General features: G+C 44.6%; 1 protein-coding gene across 2 annotated transcripts in view; it reads right to left on the minus strand.

The window, feature by feature from the left end:
* The window catches only part of brd7 (bromodomain containing 7), a 54,707-nt gene continuing 34,693 nt past the window's right edge, over positions 1-20,014 (minus strand). Inside the window, exons 13-17 of one of the 2 annotated variants that reach the window (XM_043706954.1) lie at positions 15,367-15,423; positions 12,152-12,260; positions 10,852-10,995; positions 9,891-10,034; positions 1-244 (exon numbers count right to left, since the gene is read on the minus strand). In XM_043706954.1, coding sequence (XP_043562889.1) covers positions 141-244; positions 9,891-10,034; positions 10,852-10,995; positions 12,152-12,260; positions 15,367-15,423 — 558 coding nt within the window. In that variant the 3' untranslated portion in view covers positions 1-140. The remainder of the gene's footprint in view (positions 245-9,890; positions 10,035-10,851; positions 10,996-12,151; positions 12,261-15,366; positions 15,424-20,014) is intronic. The other variant, XM_043706956.1, reaches the window with a different exon arrangement.

Below are 20,014 nucleotides of genomic sequence, written 5' to 3' on the forward strand. Positions count from 1 at the left end.
ATACTTAACCAACATTTTTAAAAAATTCCCACATTTATTTTACACACTTTACAGTACAAAATTTCATATAAAATTGTTTGCCATTTTTGACTGATTATATTATGAGATGAGACATTTTCCTACTCAATAATCTGACATTTTCATGTAACAATTGCAATCGGATCCTCATTGATGCTAACCACTGGTTCAAGCTCTGGCAACTCTGTAGTTCCCATCTCTTCCACTGGGTTGCTGTTCCTGGCTCCTGTAATGGTAAGTTTAGAGTCAGTCGTTAAGAGTGGGGTGAAGTGTTTGCTTGAAAAGAAAGCACAGACATTGATCTAGAGTTGGGACATGACAAGTTTCAGTTGTAAGTTTGAAATTGACCCGTTTGAGGTTGAACAAGTGATTGAACACCAAAATTTGAATGCTGGGTTGATCGTCAGCTTCCACCACAGTGCATCCCCTCCTCTCCCATTCTACAGAAGAAACCTTTTTTTATTATTGATAAGATAATCAGAGGATTAGATAGGGTGGACATGAGAGCCCATAGATTTAGGACAGATATTAGGGGTAGTTTCTTCACTGAGTACTAGGGGCATGGAACAGCCTACTTGCAACTGTAGTAGACTTGCTGACATTAAGGGCATTTGACATTCTTATGGATAATAACAGAACAGTATAAGTTGGATGGGCATCAGATTATTTTCATAGGTTGGTGCAACATTGAGGGCCTATACTGTGCTGTAACATTTTATGTTCTGTTCATTTGTAAGATGAGGGCAGCAAAATATCAACCACATTGCTGGGGGCCTTAAGGCACATGCCATCCAGACCAGGTAATGACAGCAGTTCCCTTCCCTAAAGAGCATTAGGGAATCAGATGGAGTTTTTCTTGACGAGGGATTCATGGTCATCATTAGACTCCTAGTTTCAGGTTTTTATTGAATTTGAATCACATTCAAGTCCCTTGAATGTTACCTGGGTCTCTGGATTTACAATCGAGTGATTATACCACTAGGCATTCACTCCTCGCTGTGACGATGTAAAGATGTCTACCTCTGTAGGTGGGATCCTGTCCTTGTGGTTATGAATCATTCTAATATCTCATTGGTTTATATGAAGAAAGGGCGTGAAAACATTGTAGAAAACTGGATTACAGTGAACAACAGGCAAAGGCAATCTTTAATGTGGAAAGTTCCCCAATGGTGGAAATTACAGCAACCCAGATGTTTAATTAAATTTTTATCTAATTTGTATCATGAAGTATATTTGCTATTTAAGCTGGCAGTGTGTTCAAGATAGTTTAACAATCAAATCTCTTTAATAAAAAAAAAGAGAGCTTTCTACTCCTAATACGGTGAGGCTATCAAACTGAATTCCTGTACATCTTCCCAAAAAAATGAACACGAATGCTGGGTAAAGATATAAACAGGAGTTATCATACCTACCTTGGTCAAATTGCTTATTGTGAGTACAGCAGAGCCCAAAATTAAGTACATTTGCTTGGCAAGGCACCAAAGGACTTCAGCACCTACCAAAACTGATATACTGCTATCAGGCTCTAGTCAGACCGCATTTGGAATGCTGTCAGCAGTTTTGGCTCTGCATTTATGGAAGGTCATGCTGGAATTGGAGTGGGTCCACTAGAGGTTGAAGTGAATGATCCCAGGAATGAAGGGCTTGTCATACAAGGAGAAGTTGAGGTCTTTGGATCTATACTCAGTTTAGAAGGATGGGGGTGTGGGATGAAACCTCATTAAAATTGAGAGATCTGGATAGAGTGGATGTGGAGAAGGTGTGCCCACTAATAGAGAGACTAGAACCCAAGGGCACAACTTCAGAGTGAAGGGATAGACCTTTATAACTGAGAGTAGCTGAGGAAATTCCCACTCAAATGGTAAATCTGTGGAACTCTTTGCTACAAAAGGGTATGATGGCCTCGTCAGAATGTATTTAAGACCAAAATATAGATAAGTTCTTGATTAGTAAGGAGTTCAAGGATTATGGGGAGAGAGCAGGAGAATGGGGTAGGGAAACCTATCAGCCATGACTGAATGAGTCAAGAGTGTGGTGCTGGAAAAGCACAGCAAGTCAGGCAGCATCTGAGGAGCAGGTGGCGGTAAAGGTGATTGGTTGTAGTGGAGTGAAGGGAAGGAAGATGGACAGATGGGACAGGTCATGAGGATGGTGCTGAGCTGGAGGGTTGGAACTGGAGTAAGGTGGAGGGAGGGGAAATTAGGAAACTGGTGAAATCCACATTGATGCCATGGGGCTGAAGGGTCCCAAGGCAGAAGATGAGGTGTTCTTCCTCCAGGCGTTGGGTGGTTAGGGAGTGGCGATAGAGGAGGCCAAGGACCTGCGTGTCCGCGGCAGAGTAGGAGGGGGAGTTGAAGTATTCAGCCACAGGGCAATGGGGTTGGTTCTTTGAAACTCTTTGCGAGTAGGCATCCAATCTCCCCAATGTAGAGGAGATCACATTGGGAGCAAGGGATAGAGTAAATAACATGTGGAAGTGCAGGTGAAACTTTAATGGATATGGAAGGCTCTCTTGGGGCCTTGGACAGAGGTGAAGGGGGAGGTGTGGGCAATTCCTGCAGTGGCAGGAGAAGGGGCCAGGAGAGGAGGGTGGGTTATAGAGTCAAGAGGCATAGAGATGTACAACACGGAAACAGACCCTTCGGTTCAACCCGTCCATGCCGACCAGATATCCCAACCCAATCTAGTCCCACCCGCCAGCACCCGGCCCATATCCCTCCAAACCCTTCCTATTCATATACCCATCTAAATGCCTCTTAAATGTTGCAATTGTACCAGCATCCATCACATCCTCTGGCATCTCATTCTATACACATACCACTCTGTGTGAAAAAGTTGCTCCTTTGGTCTCTTTTATATCTTTCCCCTCTCACCCTAAACTTGTGTCCTCTAGTTCTGGACTCTCCCACCCAATGGAAAATACTTTGTCTATTTATTCTTTCAATGCCGCTCATAATTTTGTAAGCCTCTATAAGGTCACCCCTCAGCCTCCGACACTCCAGGGAAAACATCCCAGCCTGTTCAGCCTCTCCCTATTGCTCAAATCCTCCAACCCTGGCAACATCCTTGTAAATCTTTTAGATTAGATTAGATTAGATTACTTAGTGTGGAAACAGGCCCTTTGGCCCAACAAGTCCACATCGCCCCGCCAAAGCGCAACCCACCCATACCCCTACATTTACCCCTTACCTAACACTACGGGCAATTTAGCATAGCCAATTCACCTGACCTGCACATCTTTGGACTGTGGGAGGAAACCAGAGCACCCGGAGGAAACCCACGCAGACACAGGGAGAACGTGCAAACTCCACACAGTCAGTCGCCTGAGGCGGGAATTGAACCCAGGTCTCTGGCGCTGTGAGGCAGCAGTGCTAACCACTTTGCCACCGTGCCGCCCATTAAACCCTTTCAAGTTTCACAACATCTTTCCGATAGGAAAGAAACCAGAATTGCACGCAATATTTCAACAGTGGCCTAACCAATGTCCTGTACAGCTGCAACATGACCTCCCAACTCCTGTATTCAATACTCTGACCAATAAAAGAAATCATACCAAAGCCGCCTTCACAATCCTATCTACCTGCAACTCCACTTTCAAGGAAATATGAACCTGCACTCCAAGGTCTCTTTGTTCAGCAACACTCTCTAGGCCTAACCATTAAGTGTATAGGTCCTGCTAAGATTTGCTTTCCCAAAATACAGCACCTCGCATTTATCCGAATTAAACTGCATCTGCCACTTCTTGGCCCAATGGTCCATCTGATCAAGATCCTGTTGTAATGTGAGGTAAACTCCTTCACTGTCCACTACACTTCCAATTTTGGTGTTATCTGGAAACTTACTAACTATGCCTATTACGCTCACATCCAAATCATTTATATAAATGACAAAAAGTAGAGGATCCAGCACCAATCCTTGTGGCACTCCACTGGTCACAGGCCTCCAGTCTGAAAAACAACCCTCCACCACCACTCTCTGTCTTCTACCTTTAAGTCAGTTCTGTATCCAAATGGCTAGTTCTCCCTTTCGTCCGAGAGACCTAACCTTGCTAACCAGTCTCCCATGGGGAACCTTGTTGAATGCCTTACTAAAGTCCATATAGATCACATCTACCGCTTTGCCCTCATCAATCCTCTTTGCTACTTCTTCAAAAAACTCAATCAAGTTTGTGAGACATGATTTCCCATGCATAAAGCCATGTTGACTATCCCTAATCAGTCCTTGCCTTTCCAAATACATGTACAGCCTGTCCTTCAGGATTCCCTCCAACAACTTGCCCACCACCCCCGTCAGGCTCACTGGTCTATAGTTGCCTGGCTTGTCCTTACTACCCTTCTTAAAGAGTGGCACTACGTTAGCCAACCTCCAGTCTTCCAGTACCTCTCCTGTTACTATCTCAGCAAGAGGGCCAGCAATCACTTCTCTGGCTTCCCACAGAGTTCTATGGTACACCTGATCAGGTCCTGGGGATCTATCTACCTTTATGCATTTCAAGACATCCAGCACTTCCTCCTCTGTAATCTGGACATTTTGCAAGGTGTCACCATCTATTTCACTACTTTCTATATCTTCCATATCCTTTTCCACAGTAAATACTGATGCAAAATACTTGTTTAGTATCTTTCTCATCTTCTGCAGCTCCACACAAAGACCGCCTTGTTGATCTTTGAGGGGCCCTATTCTCTCCATAGTTAACCTTTTGTCCTTAATGTATTTGTAAAAACTCTTTGGATTCTCCTTAACTCTATTTGCCAAAGCTATCTCATGTCCCTGTTTTGCCCTCCTGATTTCCCTCTTAAGTATACTTCTACTGCCTTTATACTGTTCTAAGGATTCGCTCGATCTATCCTGTCTATACCTTACATATGCTTCCTTCTTTTTCTTAACCAAACCCTCAATTTCTTTAGTCATCCAACATTCCCTATACCTACCAGCCTTTCCTTTCACCCTGACAGGAATATACTTTCTCTGAATTCTCGTTATCTCATTTCTGAAGGTGTGCAGCTGACGAGATAGTCGTGGAGGGAAAGATGATAGGGCTGGGAATGGAAATATATTTGTGGTGGTGGAGTCTGTTTGTGGGTGGCAGAAATGACGGAGGATGATGCAATGTATATGGAAGTTGGTGGGTGGAAGGTGAGAACCGGGAGTGAGGGGGGTTCTGTACTTGTTGCGGTTGGAGGGGTGGTGTTCGAAGGCTGAGGTGCAGGAAGTGGATGAGATGCGCTGAAGGGCATCATCAACCACGTGGAAGTGGAAATTACGGTCTTTAAAGAAGGAGCCGTTTGGTGTGCTTTGTGGTGGAGCTGGTCCTCCTGGGAGCAGATGCAGTGGAGGCGGAGGAATTGGGAATAAAGGATAGCATTTTTAAAGGAGGCAGGGTGGGAGGAGGTGTAATCCAGGTAGCTGTGGGAGACGGTGGGTTTGCAGAAAATATCAGTGTTCAGTCGGTCACCATTGATGGAAATGGAGAGGTCCAGGAAGGGGCGAGAGGTGTGTGAGATGGTCTAGGTGGAAGATGTTGGTGAAGTTGATGAACTGTTCAACCTCCTTGTGGGAGCACGAGGTGACGCCAGTGCAGTCATCAATGCAGCAGAGGAAGAGGTGTGGAGTGGTGCCAGTGTAACTGCAGAAGATGGACTGTTCTACGTAACCGACAAAGAGACAGGCATAGCTGGGGCCCATGTGGGTGCCCACGGTTACCCCTTTCGCCTGAAGGAAGTGGGAGGATTCAAACGAGAAATTGTTTGGGGTGAGGACCAGTTCAGCCAAACAAATGAGTGTCAGTGGAAGGTACTGGGGGGGGATGTCAGGAGAAGTGGAGGGCTTGGAGGCCCTGGTCATGGCAGATGGAGGTGTACAGAGACTGGATGTCCATGGTGAGGATGAGGCATTGGGAGCCAGGGAAACGCAAGTCTTGGAGGTGGTGGAGGGCATGGGTGGTGTCCCAAATGTATGTGGGGAGTTCCTGGACTGCGTGAGAAAGGACAGAATTGAGGTATGTGGAGATGAATTTGGAGCTGCAGGAGCAGGCTGGGATGATAGGTCGGCCAGGAGAGTCAGGCTTGTGGATCTTGGGTAGGAGGTAGAATTGGGCAGTGCGGGGTTCCCGGACTATGAGGTTGGGAGCGGTGGGTAGGAGATCTCCTGAGGTGATGAGGTTGTGTATGATCTGGGAGATGATGGTTTGACCATCGGGGGGGGTTAAGGTCATGGTCGAGGGGGCAGTAGGAGGAGGTGTCTTCAATTTGGTGCCTGGATTTAGTGATATCGAAGTCAGTACGCCAAACTACCACTGCACCCCTCCTTGTCCGCTGGTTTGAGGGTGAGGCTGGGGTTGGAGCAGCGGGAGTGGAGAGTTGCACATTGTGAGGGTTGTAAGTTGGAGTGGGTGAGAGGGGTAGACAGGTTGAGGCGGTCAATGTCCCGGCGGCAGTTGGAAATGAAGAGGTCGAGGGTGGGTAACAGACCAGTATGGGGTGTCCAGGTGGATGGGGTGTGTTGGAGGTGGACAAAGGGGTCCTTGGGAGGTGGGTGGGAGTCTTGACTGAAAACGTAAGTTCGGAGCGGAGATGGCAGAAGATGAACTGTTCCTTGCCCTCAACAATTTTGCCTTCGACTCCTCCCACTCACACCAAATGAAAGGGGTATTCAGGGGCACCCGCATGGGCCCCAGCTATGCCTGTCTCTTTGTCGGCTATGTGGAACAGTCCACCTTCCACATTTACACCGGCACCATTCCCCAGTCTTTCTTCCGCAACATCGATGACTGCAGTGGCACCACTTTGTGCTCCTGCGAAGAAGTTGAACAAATTCATCAACTTCACCAACACATTTCACCCCGACCTTAAATTGACCTGAATCATCTCCGACACCTCTCTCCCCTTCCTGGACCTCTCCATCTCCATCAATGGTGACCATATTAACACTGCCATTTACTATAAACCTACCGATTCTCTCAGCTACCTGGATTACATTTACTCACACCCTACCTCCTGTAAAAATGCTATCCCTTATTCCCAATTCCTCAGTCTCCGCTGAACTTGCTCCAGGAGGACCAGTTCCACCACAGAACACACCAGATAGCCTCCTTCTTTAAAGGCCGTAATTTCTCCTACCATGTGGTTGAAGATGCCCTGCAGTGCACCTCCACCCTCGAACCCCACCCCTTCAACCGCAACGACAGAACCCCCTGGTTCTCACCTTCCACCCCACCAAACTCGCTACACATTGCATCATCCTCTGTCATTTCTGTCACCTACAAACAGACCCCACCACCACAGATATATTTCCCTCCCCAAACTATCTGCTTTGCGTAAAGAAGGTTCCCTCCGCGATTACCTCGTTAGGTCCAAGCCCCCCAACAACCCACCCTCCCCTCCCAGCACCTTCCACTGATACCACAGGAATTGCAAAACCTGTGCCCATATCTCCACCCTCACCTCCATCCAAGGCCCCAAAGGAGCTTTCCACATCTGTCAAAAGTTTCATCTGCACTTCCACACATCATTTACTCTATCCGTTGCTCCCGATTTCAGAGAACATCTCTGGGACACCCACACCAACCAACCCCACCACCCCGTGGCCAACCATTTCAACTCCCCTCCCACTCTCACTCTGCCGAGGTCGTGCAGGTCCTGGGCCTCCTCCATCACTGCTCCTTTACCACCCGACACCTGGAGGAAGAACGCCTCATCTTCCACCTCAGGACCCTCCAACCCTATGGCATTAATGTGGATTTCACCAGTTTCCTTATTTCCCCTTCCCCCCACCTTACCCCAGTTCCAGCTCAGCACCAGCCTCATGACCTGTCCCATCTGTCAATATTCTTTCCCACCTATCTGCCCCACCCTCCCCCTGACCTATCACCATTACCCCTACCTCCATCCACCTATGGCACTCTCAGCTAAATTCCCCCAGACCCAGCCACACCCTAGCCCCTCCCATTTATGTCTCTATCCCCGAGGCTCTCAGCCTCATTCTTGATGAAAGGCTTTTGCCCGAAACATGGATTTTCCTGCTCCTTGGATGTTGCCTGACCTGCTGTACTTTTCCAGCACCACACTCTTGGCTCTGATCTCCAGCATCCATAGTCTTCACTTTCGCCCATGACTGTATGAGAGCAGACTCGATGGGATGAATGGCCTAATTCTGCTCCTGTATCGTATGGTCAATCATATTAAAGCATGGGAGCAGTATATTCAACAAGGTGGGCTAAGCAGCGATAACAGGACTTCTTCGTAGTGAGTTTTGAGAAGATATGTAGCTCAGATTGAGGTTCTGGTTGTAGGTTTGCTCGCTGAGCTGGGACGTTCATTTCCAGACGTTTCATCACCCTACTAGGTAACACCTTCAGTGGGCCCCAGCGAAGCAGTGTACATGATTCCTGCTTTCTATTTATATGTTTGGGTTTCTTTGGGTTGGTGATGTAATTTCCTGTTTTATTTGTATGCCTTACCACACACTTCACCTTCAACAACAAAGCCTACACACAAAGGATCTCTGATATCAGGGTTCTTAGCAGAGGCAGTAATGCAAAGACTCTAACAAACAGCTCTGCGAACCATCCAACCCAAGCTCTGGGTCTGCTAAGTGGATGACACCTTTGTCATCACTAAATGAAACAAATTAGAGTAAACCTTCAAGACGATCAATAATACCCTTATTGGCATAAAATTCACTAAAGAGGAGGAAAACAACAACAAACTGCCATTCCTAGATGTCATAGTAGAGTAGCCAATAGGCAACGTCAAACCAACATCTACAGGAAAACAACTCACACGGACCAAATATTGAACTACAGAAGCAATCTTCCCAACATCCACAAACGAAGCTGCATCAGAACATTATTTCAATGAGCCAACACACACTGCAGCACAGAGGAACAACGCTGAGCAGAGGAAAATCACCTATATTGTGTACTCAAAAAGAATGGGTACCCAATGAACACAGTCTGCCAATTTCTCAGCAACAAGCCCAAACAAGCAGACAAAACACGTCCAGAAACCCTAGCCTCTCTCCCCAACATCAAAGTCATCTCAGACCCCTTGGCATCATGGTAGCCCACAAATCCACCAACACACTAAAACAGCAGCTAATGAACTTGAACGACCCTATACAGACAACAAGCAAAACTAATGTAATTTACAAAATACCGTACAAGAACTCTAACAAATACTACATTGGACAAACAGGCAGAAAACTAGCCACCAGGATACATAAACACCAACTATCCACAAAACGACATGACCCTGTCTCACTAGTATCCTTATATAGAGATAAGGAAGGATACCATTTTGACTGGGACAACACATCCATCTTAGGACAAGCCAAACAGAGACACGCATGAGAATTCCTAGAAGCATGGCATTCCAACCGGAACTCTATCAACAAACACATCGAATTAGACCCCATCTACCACATCTGAAGGAAAAAAAAACGGAAATAACATCACCACCCCAAAGAAACCCAAACATATAAATAGAAAGCAGGAATCATGCACACTGCCTTGCTTGAGGCCCACTGAAGATGTTACCTAGTAGGGTGACGAAATGTCTGGAAATGAACCTCCCAGCTCAGCGAGCAAACCTACATCCAGGACTTCTTCGTGCACTGCATTTCCCATGAAAAAAATTTAAGCACAAGTCTTTGAGAAAAAAGCAAGATCTAGAGTACCTGAAATGGGGAAAGGTAGGAATAACCACAAGATTAAAAAAAACTAATGCACCAGATGATGTGAAAGCTTTTCCATAAGAAGGCTGGATTGTTTGCACATTCTCTTTTGACACTGCAGTTGTGGTTCCATGAGGTTTTACTCTCTGATTTTATAACCAAATTTAAAATATTATCACTTAGTCCCTCCCATTACTTACCAGATAATGATTCTGATGAGGAACTGTCCATCATTTCCAAGGGTACTGTAATTCCCATAGCCTTGCGAATGCCAGCAACACTAGTAATGTCCCCAGGAGCCACTTGGCTTGCCAATTCTTTCAGGTTTCCAGTTACCCTTTCAGCTGAACAAAGAGATTTGAAAATGCTATTAATGATTACAGCAGGTCGACAAGATATTGGCTTCTTTGGCTGGATGACTGCACAGCTCCAGTATTATGACTGAACTACTATACTACTATGCAAAGTAATGGGTGATGATACACAATACATTATCTCACGCTGTGCAAGATCAACATTTAAATGTCAATTTACTTTCACCCTGAAATCCTTTCATGCTATCACAGACTGAATACTTTGAGGTTCACTGACATTTCACTTTAGTTAAATACTGGGATTGAGTCTAATAATAACCATGACTAAAAATATGCAAGGTTAATCATTTACATCAGCAATCTTTATGATTAGTAATGCTGAAAACAATGCTCTAGGCAAGAATTTTAATATTCTTCTAGCTGGCAAATAGTTCAGACCATTCACGTTCATCTTTTCTTTGACGTGTATTACTTCTATTTATTTCATTTTAAAATTGTTAACACATGATTAATATCTTTAATATATTTTGATAACTCAAATTTAGGTTTGAAATGCAACAGCTATTTACGTTGTCAATGTTTTGTTTTGGACTTGTGTTGGCAAAGTCAATGTCAGACATAATGCTTAATGCTACTTAAAAGAATTAAAATCTGACAAACGCTATAAACTCAAATCTAACTAATCAAAACCAACTGCTCTAAGGTAATTAATGCAGAAGATATAGAAAGAAACAGATGTCAATGATGCCTTGATTTAACAATAAAAAGAATTGTTAGCAGGTGCAGTACAATGTTCCTGTACTGAAAGCAATGATTGTGTAATGGTCATAAAAGATATTTAATGTACCAATTAGCAACTCTCGAATGGAAGGTCCGAATAGACAGAGCGTGGCAGATGGGGGTCTGGTACTGAAACGCTCATTCTGTGCTTGCTGTAAATCTTGTAGTAACTTGGTCGTTTCATCCAGCTTCTTCTGAAACATTCCAGACTCTGCAAACCAGTAAGACAATCAATTTGAGGAAATACAAAAATTTGGATATTTTTATGTTGCCAGATCTTCAGCATTATCCTTATACTTATTTCTCGTAGCATTACAAAAGTTGATTTAATTAATACGTGTCAGCTGCGCCTCTGTTGGTAGCATTTCAAGTCAGGGGATCACATTCCACATCAGAAGTCTCAGCACTAAAATCCAAACTGATACTCCACTTCAATACTGGGGGACTGGCAGAAGTGAAACAGAGTGGACCTGCTCAGATTTTTCTATTAGCTTCACAATGGGGGTTAGGCAGGGGGTGGGGGATGGTAGAAATGTGTAACGTTTTGCACTGAGCACATCAAGCACAGCAGGAGTCAGTGGCTGTTATAGTTATCACTTTAATGGAAGTAAGGCAATAAGTTAATTCAATGCTGGGCAGCAAATCAAAGTAGCAGGTGCGGCAGGAAATGAGCCAGATGTGGCTGCTAATCTTGCAGCAATTAAAACTGCCACCTTTTCAAAACGAAAAACAAAACGGCCTCTTCCAAATTAGGCCACGATTTGTGTGATCTAAAATAGAACACGTTCAGGTTTTTAAAAAACAATGTAGACACTGAAGACCTATGACCAGTGGTGTGCAGTAAGGTCAGTGCTAAGTCCAGTGCTTTTTATCATTTATATAAAATGATCTGGGTGTGAATATAGGAGATATAGGAGGGGGAAAGATATAAAAGACACCTAAGGGGCAACTTTTCCACGCAGAGGGTGGTACGTGTATGGAATGAGCTGCCAGAGGAAGTGATGGAGGCTGGTACAATTGCAACATTTAAAATGCATCTGGATGGGTATATGAACAGGAAGGGTTTGGAGGGATATGGGCCGGGTGCTGGCAAGTGGGACTACATTGGGTTGGGATACCTGGTCGGCATGGACGAGTTAGACCGAAGGGTCTGTTTCCGTGCTGTACATCTCTATGATTAGAAAGTCTGCAAATGACCAAACAGGTGGTGTAGTGAACAGTGAAGAAAATTATCTCAGAGTATACTGGAACCCTGGGGAGAAGATCTGAGTATAGTAAAAACACCTCCACATATTGTATGAACAGAAAGGGGTGTATCTGCGCTGCAGTTTCTGTATTACTTCAAAACAGCTCTCGGGATTACATACCTTCTGATTCAGGCTCCCCACTTATTACTGATTGTAGGGAAGCAAAGCTATCATTGACACGGCCAAATCCCGACTCCAGCGGTGGCCGAGGAGATTCAGCAGGAGCACTCTAGATAGAAGAAAATGAAAATATGACTCAAAAGGAACATTTTAATCTTAATAAAAGTTCATTGTGCATTATGTATGATAGCTAACCCTGCATTTTTTGAAAAAAAAAGCAGATTCTGGGATAATGTCAAAATGTATCTTCATGACTGTGGTTTGCTGTTCTTCAGCTTAATGCAGCTGGCAATATGGAATGAGGATAAGTCTGGCTATCTGTCCAGTCTCCCCTCAACCCTACTGTGAGCTTAGAAGGTTAGTTAGTGAATCAAAAATGTATAGGCAGCTGCTTCTGTTGTATATTTCCAAATATGAGGACTTCCGCCCCCCACCACTTCAACCCCCACCAACGCCACTCACCTGCATTCTGCTGACACGCCCCGCCACAGATCCTACTGTCACCATCCCCGCCCCCCCCAGACCCTTGAAGGGAACACCACTCCTGCTCATGACTCCACCCCCATTCCTATACCACCACACCCACTCGTTACAGGCTCTGCCCCCATTCCCAGATCCACACCCACACCAGGCCCTAGGTCTCAGCCCTGCCGAGTTTCACCATCCCTCCAGACCTCCCCCTCACCGAGGACGAACGATCAGTCCTCAGCAAAGAACTCACCTTCATGCCCCTCCGCCCACGCATCAATGAATTTAATACACGCTGTGACGTCGAACACTTCTTCCGCCTCCTCCGAGCTTACTTTCACAATCAGGACTCCCACCTATCTTCCGAGGACCTCTTCGAACACCTCCAACACACTGCATCCACCTGGACACCCCATGCTGGCCTATTACCCGCCCTCGACCTCTTCATCTCCAACTGCCGCCGGGACATTAACCTCCTCAACCGGTCTACCCCTCCCCCCCACTCCAACCTCTCACCCTCACAACGCGCAGCCCTCCAATCCTGACCCCACCATCAAGCCAGCAGATAAAAGGGACGCAGTGGTAGTCTGGCGCACTGATCTCTACACCGCTGAAGCCAAACGCCAACTCGAGGACACCTCTTCCTACTGCCCCCTCGACCATGACCCCACCCCCCCATCACCAAACCATCATCTCCCAGACCACACAGAACCTCATCACCTCAGGAGATCTCCCACCTACAGCTTCCAACCTCATAGTCCGGGAACCCCGCACTGCCTGGTTCTACCTCCTTCCCAAGATCCACAAGCCTGACCACCCTGGCCGACCCATTGTCTCAGCATGCTCCTGCCCCACTGAACTAATTTTTACCTACCTCGACACTGTCCTATCCCTAATCCAGGAACTCCCCACATATGTTCGGGACACCACCCATGCCCTCCACCACCTCCAATACTTCCGTTTCCCTGGCCCCCAACGCCTCATCTTCACCATGGATATCCAATCCCTCTACACCTCCATCCGCCATGATCAGGGCCTCCAAGCCCTCAGTTTCTTCCTCTCCTGACGTCTCCAACAGTACCCTTCCACTGACACTCTCATTCGGTTGGACGAACTGGTCCTCACCTTAACAGTTTCTTCTTCGAATCCTCCCACTTCCTCCAGACCAAAGGGGTAGCCATGGGCAACCGTATGGGCCCCAGCTATGCCTGTCTCTTTGTTGGCTATGTAGAACAGTTGATCTTCCGTAATTACACTGGCACCAGTCCCCACCTCTTCCTCCACTACATTGATGACTGCATTGGCGCCACCTCGTGCTCCCGCGAGGAGATTGAGCAATTCATCAACTTCACCAGCACATTCCACCCTGACCTTAAATTTACCTGGACCATCTCTGACATCGCCCTCCCCTTCCTGGACCTCTCCATCTCCATTAATGACGACCGACTTGACACTGACATTTTTTACAAACACACTGACTCCCACAGCTACTTGGATTACACCTTTTCCCACTGTACCTCCTGCAAAAATGCCATCCCGTATTCCTTATTCCTCCGCCTCAGCCGTATCTGCTCCCAGGAGAACCAGTTCCACCACAGAACACACCAGATGGCCTCCTTTAGAGACTGCAATTTCCCTTCCCACGTGGTTAAAGTTGCCCTCCAATGCATCTCTTCCACATCCCGCCCGTCCAGCCTCAGACCCCAGCCCTCCAACCATAACAAGGACAGAATGCCCCTGGTGCTCACCTTCCACCCTACCAACCTTCGCATAAACCAAATCATCCGCCTACATTTCCGCCACCTCCAAACAGACGCGACCACCAGAGATATATATCCCTCCCCACCCCTTTCCGCAAAGACCGTTCCCTCCATGACTACCTGGTCAGATCCACGCTCCCCCTACAACCCATCCTCCCATCCTGGCACCTTCCCCTGCCACCGCAGGAATTGCAAAACCTGCGCCCACAGCTCCTCCCTCACCTCCATCCAAGGCCCTAAAGGAGCCTTCCACATCCAAAGTTTTACCTGCACATTCACTAATATCATTTATTGTATCCGTTGCTCCCGATGCGGTCTCCTTTACATTGGGGAGACTGGACGCCTCCTAGCAGAGCGCTTTAGGGAACATCTCCGGGAAACTTCCAGCTCAGCACTGTCCCCATGACTTGTCCTACCTGCCTATCTTCTTTTCCACCTATCCATTCCACCTCCCCCCCCACCGACCTGTCACTTTCATCCCCTCTCCCACTCACCTACTGTACTCTATGCTACTTTCTCTCCACCCCCACCCTCCTCTCACTTATCTCTCCACCCTTCAGGCTCTCTGCCTGTATTCCTGATGAAGGGCTTTTGCCCGAAACGTCGATTTGACTGCTCCTCGGATGCTGCCTGAACTATTGTGCTCTTCCAGCACCACTAATCCAGAAATATTTCCAAATATCAGCAGATCTGTTGAACAGATTGAGCACATACAATGCAAAATATATGAATGTTGCTGCAAAAGCCAAAAGTTTGTATGATGCTTCTATCCTGCATTGATATACTGCTCTGCCCATTTTAGGAGCTAAAAATATATGTCTACTGTTTTAAGAACATTTAATGTTACAAGATCAAAGATACTTTAAACCTGTGTATTGACACTATTAGCAAGGAGACTTTGCAGCTTTCCAAATTTAATTATTCAGATTCACAACACAAACATAATACTCTTTAAGGGGATACTACATGAGCAGATATCAGTATTACCTGTACATCTTCAGAAGTATTAAGAATATTCAGTTCATCTTCATTATTATGTGTAGTCTGCAAGATTTGATTGTGAAAATAAATACTAAATAGCAACAAAATGATTTGCAGAATACATCATGTATTACTATTGCATAAATGTGTGTCATAAATTACTATTAAACTGGAATGATGGAAATTTGTAGAATGAAAAATATAAATTTGTCATGTTCCTGTAGGTTTGAGTCAAATCAAAATGCAAGACCGTATGCTCATTGCAGTTGCACAGTGAATGTGGCTGTAACAAATGATTTCGGCATAGCTGTATGCACTAAAGGCCTAATCTTTTAATATAGAGCACTGTTATACAGTTAAAACAGATGATCTCTTTTCTACCGTACTGATATTTTCAGGAATTAAAAATTCGAATAAGTCTTTAAAAGTCTCACCTTCATTGTCCCATCCCCTCATTCCCATATCTTTTGCTCACTCACCACCTGTTTGCAGTTCAGTCTATTTTTCTCTTCCCTTACTATCTCCCATCTATTGTTTCTTGCTGTTTCATGGTTTTCTTTCACTTCTCATCAGACCAAGAAGCACGTGTTTAGACAAGGCATTTTACACAGGCTGGTGGCAGGCAGCTGAACTAAAGAGCTCTGAAGCACATTTGACAATGAACGGAAAAGGAGGAGAGGAAGTCTCGATAATAAGGGATACAGAATCATAGGCAGGTTGCATGAGAGAACAAGAAAGTGGCAGATTCAGCATAATACAGGTACACAATCCTTTATCAGAAATCAGGAACTTTTTTTTGTGGAGCGTCATTTTGGCGTGCGAACAGGTCATGCAACCCCACACCTTCTTGAACCACGTTGCAGTGTGGCCCAGTACTGGCAGGCGTCAAGTGTGTCTCAGCACTTGTACTACTCACACGTGCACCTGCTGTTAGGTAATTTTTTAAAATTTCACTGTGAAAATGTAATTTATTCCAAAATCCGAAAAATTCGGAATTCCAAATCATAACTGGCCCCAAGGATTTTGGATAAAGGATTGTGTACCTGTATAGGGAGGTGGGAGGTTATTCACATTGATAGTCAAGAATAGAAAAGCACAGTGTTTTAAAAAGGAAGGAAAATTGTTAAGCGTCGATGCTCAGATAGACTTTGATGTACTTGTACAAGGATCACAAAACGTTAACACGAGATATATTAGACAATTAGGAAAGTAAATGTCATATTGGTCTTAATGCAAGGGAATTGGAGTTTGAGAATGAAGTCTTACTGTAGATGTAAAGTACTTTGATGGAATACCGTGCAGCTTCATAGACTGAAGATATTCATAGGAAAGGAAGAGATCATTCAGTTCAGCATGCCCCAGACCAATCAACAAAGATTGATTCCACTAATCCAAATCTTAGCCCACACCTTGGATGCTATGGCAACAGAACTGAATATCAAGTGTTACAAGAGTTTCTGATTTAAACACCCTTTCAGGAAGTGAGTTCCACACTTCCACTACCCTCTGTGAAAAAAACTTCACAACTCTAATATTAGCCTTCTATCTCTTACCTTAAATCTATGCCCTGGTTATTGATCAACGTATCCAATCTTTGCTCACAGCTCAGGCCCTCCAGTTCAGGCAGCATTCTGGTAAATCTTCTCTGCAACCTCTCTCTACCGCAAGCACATCCTGTAATGTAGTGACCAGAACTGCAAGCAATACTCCAATAGTCTCCTTGCTCTTATATTCAATGCCTCAGCTTATAAAGACAAGACATAGAGTGACACAACATGGAAACAGACCCTTCGGTCCAACTCGTCAACGCCAACCAGACATCCCAATGTGGCCTCGTCCCATTTGCCACCATGTGGTCCATATCCCTCGAAATATATCTATTCATATACCCATCCAGATGCCTTTTCAATGTTGAAATTGTACTTGCCTCCACCACTTCCTCTGGCAGCTTGTTCTATACATGAAAAAAAATTACCCCTTATAAATCTTTTCCCTCTCACATTAAACCTATTCCCTCTAGTTCTGGACTCCCCCACCCTGGCTACTGACTCTAACCAAGCATCCCAACATCCAAGTATCCCTCAGAATTACTTTCAAGGCAACTAGGGACTGCCAGCAATGCCCATGCCCGATAAGTGAATTACAAACAAAAGAATTCTTGAAACTTCCCCACCACTGAGGTTTTTCTGACTGGTCTGTAACTAAATTACCTGGTCAATTGTTTCCTTGTGGTCTTTTTTTTTAGTAATGAGACAATGTTCGAAGTCCTCTGGCACCTTAACTATAGCCTGACAGAATTTGAAAATTACCACCAGGGCTCCTGACACCTCCTGTCTTGGCTCCGTCAACAGGCTGGGATACAACTCATCTGGGCCTGAAGATTTATGCACTTTCAAGTTTGCTAGATTCACTAGTACCTCCTCGTTCTATTTTAATTTCTTCTAATACTTTACAGTCCTCCACCCTGATATTTATACAGGTATGACCCTTTTCCATTGCAAAGATTGATGGGAAGTATCCATCTGTGCCCAAATCTTCTGGGTCCACATGTGGATTATGTCTACACCCCATACTATTCCTGTAGTTATTCTCTTGCTCTTTATACCTTTAAAAATCCTTTTGGTTTTCCTTCTCGCTACCCATTAATACTTTCTCATGCACTCTCTTTGCTTCTTAAATTGTCCTTCAGTTATTCCTCTGCATTTTTTATAGTCCTCAGGTACTCAGTTGCACTGAGCTCTCAGTATCAACCATAAGATTCTCTTTTATTTTTAATCTTTATGTCTCTTGACATCTATGGTTCTTCAGTCTATGTCCTATCCTTTGCCTTTATGGGAATAGATTTACTCACTATTAGCAGTGGTTCAGTGGTTAGCACTGCTGCTGCACAGTGCCAGAGACCTGGATTAGATTCCAGCCTTGGGCAAAGTTTGCATGTTCTCTCAGTGTCTATGTGGGTTTCCATCCGCAGACCAAAGGTGTGCGGGTTAGGTGGGTTAGCCACAGTGAATACAGAATTACTGGCATAGGGTGGGATTCTGGGTCTGAGTGGGATGCTCTTCAAAAGAGTCCGTGCAGACTCAATAAGGCAAATGGTCTCTATCTGCACAGTAGGGATGCTATGATTCTATTTACTTTTTGAATGTCTTCTACGATGCTCCTAGATGATTTGGGGGGGAAAAAAAATCATGCTTTAATTATAGCCTTTTCCAATTTTTATATTCCCAGTCCCTCCTTATCCTTTTTCATAACTATCCTAAATCTAACTCAGTGTTGGTCTCTCTATTTAAGTAATGATATATTTGTATTAGTTGCAGTACAGATAATGATGATCCATGGGATGAGAAGATTTTCCTACGATGAAAGGCTGATTAAAGTGGGTCTACATTATCCAGAGTTCAGATGAATATTAGGTGATCTCATTGAATTCCTTCATACCTTAAATATTTCAACAGATACGGAGAATAGCTTCCATTGAGTGGACAATATAGAACAGGTGGTCATAGTTTTAGGATAAGGGCCTGTTCATTTACAATTGAGATAAGGAAACATTTCTTCATTTGCAAGTTGGAAATCTGTGGAATTCTCTATCCTAGAGGGTTGTGAATGTGCCATTATTGAATATGTATAAGTCTGCGATAGATTTTTGGTGAGAAAGAACATCAATGTTTATTACACAGTAAAGTAAACATGGCCTGTGTCATTGTAGCTATACTATAACATGTACTACAAGAACTATTTGAAATGGTCTGATTAAAAACATCAGGAAGAAAGACTAAATCCTTTCATCCTCACACTTACAAACCTCAAACCTCAGTGAAGATTCACCCTATCTCCACATTAATGATCTAATTGAGGTAGCCATTATCCCAAAGGATGACTCCAGTGTGCTCCACTTCATCAAGTTTGCATGGCTTGAAGTTTACTTGATGTTGCAAATAAGTCAACCATATAGCATTTGGCACCACAAGGATACTGATTACATTCACTGGTCATTAGATATGTTGGGTTTCCTATTGTTCAAATGCTCTAAGACAGGTCATAAGGTCAACCTTATCAGATAATTTTTCAATGCGAATTCTAGAAACACTGAACAGCTCGAAGGCCATCACCTTTAGTCCTGAAAAATTCTCAATCTACCTCAAATTACTCAAAAAGGATAAGGTATCTCAAAACGTTTAAAGTACAGATGATTCATACTGCTACCGTGCAGTAGCAACACAAGAGGCGTTTTCCCTAACAGGATGATGCCTTCAAACCAAAAATATATTCTATCACACAATGGAGTAATATGGTATATGAATTTTAGTGTGTTTTGAGAAGATTTGTAGCTCAGTTTGAGGTTCTGAATGTAGGATTGCTCGCTGATCTGGAAAATTCATTTTCAGACGTTTCGTCATCCTACTAGGTAACATTTTTAGTGAGCCTCTGGAGGAAGCACTGCTGATGATTCCTGCTTTCTACTTATGTGTTTGGGTTTCTTTGGGTGTTTGTTGATAGAGTTCCAATTGGAATGCCATACTTCTAGGAATTCTCGTGCGTGTCTCTGTTTAGCTTGCCCTAGGATGGATGTGTTGTCCCAGTTGAAGGGGTGCTTCGGAGGGATGGTGTTGGACAGGGTTGTGGGAGGTGTTGGGGGCGTGGTTGGGGTGAG

Source organism: Chiloscyllium plagiosum, chromosome 17 (genome assembly GCF_004010195.1).
Source record: "Chiloscyllium plagiosum isolate BGI_BamShark_2017 chromosome 17, ASM401019v2, whole genome shotgun sequence".
NCBI classification, from domain to species: Eukaryota; Metazoa; Chordata; class Chondrichthyes; order Orectolobiformes; family Hemiscylliidae; genus Chiloscyllium; species Chiloscyllium plagiosum.